Here is an 11,060-nt window from a genome sequence, read left to right on the forward strand (position 1 = left end):
AGAAACTGCCTCTATAATGGTCAAGAAATTACTCCAGGAGATTATACCTAGCTTTGGGCTATCAGCAGTCATAGGATCAGATAACAGCCCCGCCTTTGTAGCCAAGGTATCTCAAAGTATAGCTCAAATCTTAGGCATAAATTGGAAACTCCATTGTGCATACCGGCCACAAATTCAGGGCAGGTATGAACAGGACTCTAAAAGGACTTTAACTAAATTTATCCCAGAAACCGGTGAAAACTGGACCAACCTCCTGCCCTTTGCCTACTTACAGGCCAGGTGTACCCCCAACCGGGAGGGGTTCTCCCCTTTTGAAATCATGTTTGGTAGACCTCCCCCTATCCTGCCCAAAGTTAGGGGAGGAATTAAAAGCTTAAAGTCATAACCATTCCTTGCTCAAGTCCTTGCAGGCTCTGCAATATGCCCAGAGAGCCACCATAAGCTTGTTCGAGACGCCCTGCCAGTGCCCACCTCGGACCCTGTACATCCCTTTCAGTCTGGGGACTCAGTGTGGGTAAAGAAGTTCACTACCCAAGGACTCACCCCAACTTGGAAGGGAATAAACACTATCACCCCAAGCACACCCACGGCTGTTAAGGTTGACGGCATCCAGACCTGACTACACCACTCCCAGCTCCTGCATCAGGAAATGGCCTTGATCCCGGCAGCCAGCAGCCTCTCCTGTGAGATCCCTAGCCTGGGCTCCACGCAGGCCAGGAGGAGGCTTGACGCCCGCAGGAGGGGAACTGGGCTTCAGTGAGGACAGTACTGATGGGGACCATGGCACTAGGGGCCTTGGTAACTGTAAGAACATTTTTACAGTGAGAAAGTCCGGGGCCTAGTGGGGCTAGATGTGTTAGGGGACAGGAGAGCAGGAACAGAATAGAGAATGCCCTTAAAAGAAGTGGGGTGAGTAAATAGAAAACTAAATGTGCCAAGCAGGCAGTTTAGAAAAATTAATTCGGTCAAACAACTTGTAGTTAGGGGACAGTACGATCCCCTAACTAATAAGGATGAGTCCAAGATTTGACTCATGTACATAAAACCAGTGGGGAATGAAGTATGGTAGCAATCATCTCAGGTAGAAACTGCAGTTTAACTCTAACCCTGCTGTTTGGTTTCTGTACTTGTTTGCTTGCTAAAATAATAGAAAAGTTATTTTGATTTTCTGAATTATATAAATCAACCCATTCGATTAAATAACCTATTGATTGTAATGTGAATATCCCATCGGTTGTGGTCATACTGGTCTTAGAAACCACATTTTCCTTTACCTGGGGAGGACAGCACAATTATCCCAGGGTCAGTGGGTTCCAGTTCACGTGTCCCTGTTGACTCAGTGTTCCAGAGCCCCCAACACTGTAATTTAGTTACCATGCTGCTTCTGCTTCTGTAAACTGCTTTTTTGCAAACCAGGTTCCTCATTCCAGACCCAAGGGCTCTAGATAATGTGTTTCTGTCAATTCAGTGACCCCCGAGACCCAAAACTATAATTTAGACAACATGCTGCTTCTGCTTCTGTAAACTGCTTTTTTGCAAATCAGGTTCCTCATTCCAAACCTTGGGATGTAATCAATACCTTTATGATCTTTGCCTATATAAATCTGGTGTTGGGGCTGGGCGAGACACTATGGGTTCTGGGAGAGCGAAATGCCCCCTCATAATCCCGGATTTGCAATAAATATGACTCTTTAATTCAACTTATTGAGGCGTCCTTGTGTGATTCACACCGTACATTACAACAAAATCCTCAGAGGAAAAAGAACCATTGCCAAAAGGCTGAGTCTTTTAAGTATAAATAATTTATATATATATATATATATACAACAACTTTTTGCCCTAAGTGGTTTGGCTCAGTGGATAGAGCGTCGGCCTGCAGACTGACAGGTTCCAGGTTCGATTCCGGCCAAGGGCATGTGCCTTGGTTTCAGGCATAAAAAATCCCCAGTAGGAGGTGTGCAGGAGGCAGCTGATCGATGTTCCTCTCTCATCGATGTTCTTCTCTCATCGATGTTTCTGACTCTCTGTCCTTCTCCCTTCTTCTCTGTGAAAAAATCAAAAAAATATATATTTTTAAAAAGACTTTTCTGAACACTGATGATGCTCTAAGCACTTTCCATCTGAGAAGGTCCACCCTACGTAAAATTGCAACCCACCTTCACCCACTCCCTCTTGCCACCCCTTCTCCATCTCTATTGCTTCTGTTCATTGCATGATCCCCACCGAACAGGCTATATAATTTATTTTTGTGTCTTTTGTTTATTCTTTGTCCCTCTCCACTAAAAAGGCGCACCTTGAATACAGGTGTGTGTCTGTGCACTGATGTACTCCAAGTGCTTAAATCAGTCCTTGGGTGAAGGAGGCTGTCAAGAGACTGAATCATGGACTTCGAGTTCCTGTGGGGGAACCCTGAGAAGATGGGACAAGAGCGGCCACGTGGGTGGCCAGCAGAGTCCGTGAGTGCTGCGGCCTGGATGCAGGGCCAGGGCCCTCCAGGATCAGGGCTGTCGGGGAGGCAGTTTGCCTATTGTAGACATGACCATGTTCCAAACACTGCGGTGCTTGACAAAAGACGAAGGTCTACTCTAGCCCCTCCCCTCTGAACCCTGACTTAGGCTAAAGCAAACAGCTCTGAGAGTGAAATTCCCAGGCAGACAGAGATCCCTGGAGGGTGATGGTTGCTAGGCACAAGTCCCACCAGCTGAGTGGCTTAAATGGCAGGTGTATTGTTTTATCGTTCTTGAGACCTGAAGTCTGAGATCAAGGTCCTGGTATGGCCAGTTCCTTGAGAGGGAGGGCCCCGAGAGAGAATCTGTTCCATTGTCTCCCCTAGCCACTGGGTTTCCCTCCACCTTCAGCGTTTCTTGGCTTATAGAAGCATTGCTGACCTCAGCCGACATCTTCACATGGTGTCCTCACTGCGTGTGTCTGTGCCCAAATTTTCCCTTTTTGTAGGGACACCAGTACTAGTGGATTCAGCCTAATAACTTTATCTTAACTAATCACATCTTCAAAGGCCCTGTTTTCCAATAAGGTTACACTCTGAGATACTGGAAGTTAGGACTTCCACACAGGACTTTGCCCGGGGACTCAGTTCACCCTCACACAGGCCTAGCATTGGAACTACATATCATCTGCGAGGTGAACGCTGCCTCGAAGGCTGTTAGCATAGACGAGCTTATGCTGCAGTCACTACCAGTCTCAGTGACCAGTGACTGAAACCAACACGTCCTTCTCCCTCAGTCCCATGAGGGTCTGTGGGTCACTCCCGGGCAGGTGTTCTCGAGGCCCTGACTCAGGGATCCAACCTGCTGCCCTGCTTCTGGTCCCACCACGAGGGACAGGGAAAGGCCCCTCGGCACCAATGCTCAGGTGCTCTCACCGGAGCCAGTCCCCTGGGCCTGCGCACCTGGAGGGGCACCTGGGGAAGGGGCACAGGTGGAGTGTTTAGGAGCTCTGCCCTCTGCCACGCTGGCTGTTTTGAGGTTGGTGTCAGGGAGTGTTTACCGAAGGCCCTGGAAGCTCAATGTTGAGCATGTCTTGGAGGGCCGGGGAGAAGGTATTTGCTTTAGGAATTAAAGCTGGAGTCACCCATGTCCCTGACGGCTGAAAAAGAAAGAACAATAGACCTGGGAAGCAGTCATTAGTTCCGTCTCTGGACAAAGTGAGTGAGGACTGGGGTAAGGTGGAGGCAGCGCTTTAGGGTGAACTCCAGGGCAGGCTCTCGCTTTTTCCAGAAGGGGAGGATGAGAAGGAGGAGGAGGAGGAGGAGGAGAAGAAAAAGAAAGAGGAGCACAAAGAGAAGGTGGAGGTGCTGGCCCAATAGGAAGGGACCATCTGCTTCACTGAACCCCTTTCCCTGCTGTGGCCCTGGGTGGGGTCGAGGGTTGGGGCAGGACAGGTCCTCACACCCCCACCACCTCCCCAATTTTGTAGAGGTTGAGTGTGTACTTCCGGTGAATGAATGATTGATGGAATGAATGAATAACAATAAATGCCCTCCTTTTCTAAATGCCCCCATTCCTATACCAAATGCCACATTCAGCCAGAGAAAGGAGCAATCCTCCCCCCTGAGATGGGCCTGCAGGCCTGCAGATGAGCCATTGCCTGCAGCAGCGGACACCCCTGCCCTCTCCTGACCCTGGTTCCAGAGAGGCAACTGGTGCTCACACCTAGCGCCTGGTTATGGGAATGGACTGAAGTCAGGAATGAGGCCCCTGGGAAAGATTACAAAGTAATCTACAATTTTAGCATCCCCTAACAGCACATACTGTTTTTCCATCCTCAGCTCTGTCCTGCAGGCTAATGAGGGGAAGAAAAGGGGATAACCCAGGGCTATAGGCATGCCAAAGTTTAAGTCCACTCATTGGAGGCACTCCCACCCCATTTGCATACCCACCAACTCCCATCCTTCCCTAGGGGGCAGCTATTTAAGGGGAGCTGGAGTTCAGACTTAACAAGACCAGCACTTGGAGCTATTAACACCAGCGTTCTCTTAGAGGTAACACCCCAAAATTCATGCCTTGTCAGGAGTATGGGTCTTGCTCAGTGGCTGCCTTTAAGAATGGCTGTGGCATATGTGTCCATGTGTATTTATGCATGTGTTTGTTGCATACATGAACATACACATTTATGCACATGCTTTGGGGGGGGGGGATGTGCACAAGTGTGTTGTATGGGTCTGTGAGTGATTGTATGAAAGGAGGTCTGTCCCGACCCGCGGGACAACAAAGGGGGAACGAAGAGACACCCTAGGAGAATGAGACAAACAAGCGACACGAAAGAATGGAGGCAAGACAGTGTTCTGATCAAGCCTCAAATTTTATTCTTACAGCGGCAGGATATATACTGTTTTAGGGACAGGGGGTGGGTAAAGCGGTCTATGGGTGGTAACCTATCACTAGAGATTTAGCAGGCTCCGGATGGCTGTGTGCTTAGCAGCGGAGATTTAGCAGCTGTGTACTTAGGGTGAGGGTAGCTTATCTTTTAACTCCAGGCTAAACCACAAGGCTTAATTGGTTTCCGGGAGCTGGCTTGGGGGGACCAGCGACCTATTGTTGTAAGCTGAAGATGTATATGTAATTTCTAATGGCTCCCAACAGAGGTCTGCATTCATGGGTGAGTTCAGGAGTGGGTATATGCATGCATATGTGCGTGACTATAAATGCATTTGCACATGTGTATTTGCGTAAAGGGTTGGAAAGTCTTGCAAAGAGAGGGAGCTGTGCTTTAGTTTTGGAAAAAAACATTGGAGATTGGACTTCAGAGATGAAATTCCCAAGCCTTGAATCCGGTTGGAACAAGTAAGATATGTCTAATGGGGGTGGGGGAGAGGTGCACAACCTATGACCTTGGGAGTCTCCGAGTTGGTTGGGATGACCTGGTTGCACCCTCCAGGAACTCTCAGTCTGATGGGGAGCGTGGACATCTCCTGAGCGTACCATGTGGGGGTCTCCTTGGGTCTGAGGCCTGCATGTGTGTGAAAATAGTCAAACAGAGCTGGGAAGGGTCAGAAGGCCCTGTGTGTACACGCACCTTGTGTGTTCCTGTATGACAAAGGTAGTCATCGTGGATCCAGGAGCATGTCTGTGTGTCCCCCTGAAGGTTCGTTTCTCCAGGGTTGCTGAATATGAGCCAGAGAGCAGGGGGCTGGGGCAGAAGCTGGGACCACCTGGGAGAGGAGTCTAAGCCAGTGATGGCGAACCTATGACACGCGTGTAAGAGGTGACACGCAAACTCATTTTATTTGGTTGATTTTTCTTTGTTAAATGGCATTTAAATAAATAAAATAAATATCAAAAATATAAATATTTGTTTTACTATGGTTGCAAATATCAAAAAATTTCTATAATTGACACGACACCAGAGTTAAGTTAGGGTTTTTCAAAATGCTGACATGCCGAGCTCAAAAGATTCGTCATCACTAGTCTAGGCCAATCCATCTGCATTTCTCACGCAGGGGACTGTCCACATGAAGACCCTTCTATTGTTGGCCTTGACCATGGCCTTTGGTAAGAGCGAACCCTAACCTCTGGCCACAATGGGGCAGCCCAAGATGAAAGCACCCTTAGCCCCAGCTTTCCTTCCCATTTCCACAGGCCCTCCCTCAGTGGGTGGTAGAGAGGCCCTAGTGGGAAGGGGAGTAGCAGAGAGGGGCAGAGGAGGAGGGCACAGGGCCCCAGGCCCCATCCCCTGGCTATGTTCTTCCAGGCCTGCTGCAGACCCACGGGGATTTGGTGGATTTCTGGATAATGGTTTGGTTGGCGACAAGAAAGGATGCTGTGTCCAATTATGGCTCATATGGTTGCTACTGTGGCTGGGGCGGCCGAGGAACCCCCAAGGATGCAACAGATCGGTGAGGCCACCCCATCCCTCCCCTCCCTCTGCCCACTCGTGGCCCCTGCAGGGCTGGGAGCTGCCAGGCAGGGCTGGTGCCCATTGTCACAGAACTCCAGGAGGTCCCACCTGGGAAAGTAGCCAGCATGTTGGAAACTCTGCTCTAGACCATTTCAGGGTCATTGGGTCTCTGACCAGGGTCAAGGGGCAAGACCACAGGGGACCAGGCTCCCTGGAGCTGGGGGGAAGCAGCCCCAATCACCTCTCCTCGCCCAGGTGCTGCGCCGAACATGACTGTTGCTATGAACGTCTGGAGGATTTGGGATGTGGCACCAAGTTACTGGAGTACGAATTTGATTACGAAAACGGCAAAATCTTCTGTGGTAAGGACGTTCTACAACTTCACCCTGTCTCCTTGCTTCTCTTACCAAATGCCCACTGTGCTGGGCACTGTGCTGAGCACCAGAGAGAGAAATACAAAGGGGAGCCCTGGCCCATTTGGCTCAGTGGATAGAGCATCGGCCATGGGTTCAATTCCAGCAGCACCTACCTCTGTTGCAAGCTCGACTCCCAACCCACAGTTGGGTGCCTGCAGGAGGCAACCAATCAATGTGTCTCTTTCACATCAATGTTTCTTTCTGTGTGTGTCTCCCCCTCCCTAGCACTCTCCCTAAAAATCAATGGGAAAATTTCCTCAGGTGAGGATTAACAAAAACAACAAAAAGAGGAAGAAATACAAAGGGACAGTGCCCCTGCCTCAGGGAGCTCATAGGTGAGTGGGGAGTAAAGACAAGGAAAACACTAGATGGGAGACTCCAATAGGCAGGAAGCCAAAGGGCAGGGCCCTGAGCACAGGCTGCGGTCCAGGAAGGCTCCTGACAGCCAAGCTGAGTCTTTAAGGCTGTCCAGGCACCAGGGGGAGGAGGATGCCTGCACCGCCTTAAAGACTCAGCTTAGATGTCAGGGGCCAGCCTTTTCCCCACCTTCTGCTCCCCGACCTTGGCCATGGGATGCCAAGACACCTGGTGCCACTCCAACCTCATGGTCTTACCCCATAGAAGAGGCCTTCCTACAAGACGGCTCAGCAGGGTCAAAGGGCCCAAGGGAACTGGGACAATTCTGTGAGCCTGAAGGAGAGGGAGTGGGGAGGGATGAGGCTGAAGGAATGGGAGGGGCCAGGCAAAGCCCAAAGCCATACTGTATTTAGATTTTGTCCTAGAGCAGTGGGGAGCTCTTGAGTAAAGGAGTGGCATGAAGATTTGCATTTGGGAGGATTCCCCCAGGGTGGGTATAGAGGATGGGACTGGGAGGCGGGGGCAGCAGTGAGAAGACCATTGCCATTGGACATATGACAATGGTAGTCATGATGGGAGGGCTGAGAGTGCCATTTCAGGTAGAAACAGCGGAGCTTGGTGGTTGCCTGGGTAGAGGGATAGGGAGCTGTTGGGTGGGTATCCGGTTCCGTGGATGGAACAGGAGGTGGTCCAGGTGGGTGAAGGGAGGAGGAGTTCTATGTAGACATGTTTAAGAGGCTTCTAGAACACCCAGGGAGACGCAAAGCAGGCGGCTGGATGTAGGGACCGGCAGCTCCAGGGAGTGGTCTAGACGGGGCACAGAGAGCTGAGAGTGGGATATGTTTGCCCATTTGATGTGTAAAGGCCCAGACAGAAGAGAGAGGAGGGAGACAGAGAGAAGGTCAAGGAGTGGACAGCAGCCGATTTAACACGAAGTCTCCAGGATAAGGGCTGAGAGGCTCCGCGGATTTAGAGGCAGGAAGACCCCTGAGGACCTCACTGGGGCTGTTGCCATGGAGTGTGAGGGCAAATCCAGATTGGGGGGCCGGCGGGGCGAGAGTGAGTGTGACATGAAGCCAAGTTTCCTGGGGCACGATTGGCTCTGAAGGGGAGGAGAGAGCTGGGTGGTCAATGGAAGGGTTTGCCCAGTGGCCCCAGACAGCAGACCCGCTGCTGGGATTTTGAGAAAGCATCGCCTCTCCCCCAACACCCTGAGCTCTTTAAGATCAGAAATGGTGTCTCCCTGTCATGACCTCTCCGCAGGGCCCTGTGTCTTAGCAGGCTTTGGGTCGTAAGCAACGAGATGCCCAACCACAGGAGGCTTGGGTAGTGGGGAAGTCCGACTGGTCTGGCAGAGGGCAGTGCGGGGAGGGGGGGGGGGGCAGCTTCTCCACCGTGTGGTCAGAGACACAGCCTTTCCCCACCTTCTGCTCCCCGACCTTGGCCATGGGATGCCACAACGCCTGGTGCCACTCCAACCTCATGGCCTTACCCCATAGAAGAGGCTTTCCCCCTCGGATGTCTCTATTTTGGGGAGGAAATCAATCCTTCCCACAGCCCCCAGGAGACTTCCCCTGTGGCTCAGTGTCCAGAACAAGGCCACGTGCTCCCAAAGACCAATCATTGAAAGGTAAAAGGGAGGAGCATGACGTTTACACCAATCACAACCCATTCCCAGGCCCTAGGCTAGGGGCTGGGGTTTGCACCTGGACACACCTGTTGGGAAGAAGAAAGCCTCTCCCAGTGCTTGGGGGCGGTTGTCCCTGTCAGATTGGGCGCTCGCTCCCCGAGGGCAGGAGCTCTGTCTTCCCATCGGAAGGACCCGGAGCCTAGGTGCTTGCCCGGACTAGACCCGTCTGGAGGACAGGGGCCATGGAACATTCCCAAACCCTCAGCCAGGGTTATTTTCTTGTGATTCCAGGGTTGCAGGATCGCTGTCGCAGGCAGCTGTGTGAATGTGATAAAGCAGCTGCCTCCTGTTTTGCGAGAAACCTGAACACCTACAAGAGACGGTACCAATTCTACCCCAACCGGATGTGCGGTGGGAGTGACTACTGGTGCTTCCCGCAGGGGGAGGTCTAGCCTCCCACGCTGAGCTTCCCTCTCTGGCCCCCACCCCTCCCCGCCCTGGGTAGTTCCTGCAAAGAAGGAAACACCCCTCTCCCATCCCAGAGACAAGCCAGGAGCCCCTCGATATCCCAGAGAGAAGCCTTCCTTCCAGAATGAGAAGCCCCCGGGCATGTGGCCTGGCGCCTTTCCCCTCTTCCTTGGGAGGCAGGAGATGTCCCGTCCCCACTGCTCTCCAAGCCCCGCTTCCTGCTTAGCCGTGGCGGCTACATTCCCAGGGTCTCCTCCAAATAAAGCAATTAGTTCATTGGCAAACTGTGTACGTGTGTGTGCGCGCGCATGCACTTTTATGCACGCATGTGTGTGCGTATGTGTGCGCGTGTGTATATGTGCGTGTGTGAGTGTGTGCGCATGTGTGTGTATGTATGTGTGTGAGTGTGTGTGTGAGTGAGTGTGTATGAGACTGTGTGTGTGTGTATGAGTGTGAGAGTGTGTGTACGAGTGAGAGTGTGTGTGAATGTGTGTGGTAATGTGTGTATGGGTGTGAGTGTGTGAGTGTGTGTGTGTGTGTGTGTGTGTGTGTGTGTGTGTTTGTGTGTGTGTCTGCCTGCCGTGGTGTGAGAACAAACTGGTCCAAGGCGATGTGGTGTCAGGGGTTATAAATACAGACCCCAGTCAGACTGGCTGAGTCACATCCGCCAGGGCCACCTCGCTGAGCCCTTCCCCCCTCATCCCATTGGCGACAGCTTTGGGCTTATTGGAGAAGCAGGAGAGATACCAGCACCGGTGACACCCAGCTGTGGCTGCTCCTTCCCATGGGCGAGAGCAGCTCCTGCCGGCCTGTGGGGGAAAACAGAGCCTCGGTCTTGATGTCTGGGGAGCTACGATTTGCACCTCCACGTGCAATATCCTCCTGTGTGTCTGGCCTGGGGGAGGTGGCGCAGGTGTCGCTGGCCAGCAGCTGGATCCCAGGGCGCTATCCCCTCACCGGGGCCGGCTTCCCGGGCTGCCAGTCCCGCAGGCCCGTGTTCAGAAGGGCATCGCACCTCCTTGCATGCTGTGTCCCAGCCACCTTGAAATTCAGCATAACTTAGGGCCCCGCTTTTTATTCTGCACTGAGACCCACAAGTGACTGCTGGTTGCTACTTGCCCTCCCGTCACCCAGGTTCCGCTGGGAGAGTCGCACCTGGGCCTGGTACTTGAACAATCACCATCGGGGCGCCTGGGCGTGGGTCCCTGCTTGGGGCGCGGGTGGGAGCTTGGCTTTAGCCCAGGCGTGACCCAGAGGCGGTGCCTTCTGTCACTCATCTCCCAGAAGGGCTGCCTTTTTCTAATTCGGCATAAAGACGCTTCCTTTGCTGGCGGGAGCCCTGCTCATGTCCACGGCCACCCTGTCGACAAGGCTGTGGGGGAGAGGGGAGGAGGGGACAGGCGCTGTGGGAGGGCAAAATGCCCACGGAGGGCCAATCGGCGTATCCATGCACATTATGAATGTGTTTATCCTTAAGCTCGGCGAACCCTCTTCTAGAAATTTGCTCTATGAAGGCACACAGGCACATGCAAAGCAATTCCTGGGGAATTTTTTTATTGCCACATTATTCTGAATTGGATTGGAAATACCCCAAGTATCCATGTAGAGCGGACTAATGAAATAAGCAATGATGACCTCAAAATGGAATGCATCTGTTTAGGGAGGGAGGCTTTCTCTGTGGCAGATAGGAAATCGCCATGCGGGCAGCCAGGGAAAGGAATGGGGTGAAGGGCAGCGTTGGGGGGCGGGGTGCTGCATTTATGGAGGAAAGAGTGGAAGTGTGAACACGTATGTGTTGCTATTGCCATACACCTTAAAGGACACACAAGAAG

General features: G+C 52.1%; 1 protein-coding gene across 1 annotated transcript; it reads left to right on the forward strand.

Moving 5' to 3' along the window:
* The first annotated feature begins 4,362 nt into the window (after positions 1-4,362).
* Positions 4,363-9,512, forward strand: LOC132231592 (phospholipase A2, membrane associated-like). Its single transcript, XM_059690974.1, has 5 exons — positions 4,363-4,501; positions 5,960-6,011; positions 6,211-6,355; positions 6,613-6,719; positions 9,052-9,512. The coding sequence occupies exons 2-5, from the start codon at positions 5,972-5,974 to the stop codon at positions 9,210-9,212; spliced, it is 453 nt and encodes a 150-aa protein (XP_059546957.1). The 5' UTR covers positions 4,363-4,501; positions 5,960-5,971; the 3' UTR covers positions 9,213-9,512.
* The last annotated feature ends 1,548 nt before the right edge of the window (positions 9,513-11,060 follow it).

The sequence above is a fragment of the Myotis daubentonii genome, chromosome 3 (genome assembly GCF_963259705.1).
Source record: "Myotis daubentonii chromosome 3, mMyoDau2.1, whole genome shotgun sequence".
NCBI lineage: Eukaryota > Metazoa > Chordata > Mammalia > Chiroptera > Vespertilionidae > Myotis > Myotis daubentonii.

Excerpts from the sequence above, each read along its gene's own strand:
- LOC132231592 (XM_059690974.1), top strand. The coding sequence starts at position 5,972 with ATGAAGACCCTTCTATTGTTGGCCTTGACCATGGCCTTTG. Across the intron at positions 6,356-6,612 it reads CCCAAGGATGCAACAGATCG|GTGCTGCGCCGAACATGACT; the intron begins GTGAGGCCACCC and ends CTCCTCGCCCAG. Across the intron at positions 6,720-9,051 it reads AAACGGCAAAATCTTCTGTG|GGTTGCAGGATCGCTGTCGC; the intron begins GTAAGGACGTTC and ends TTGTGATTCCAG.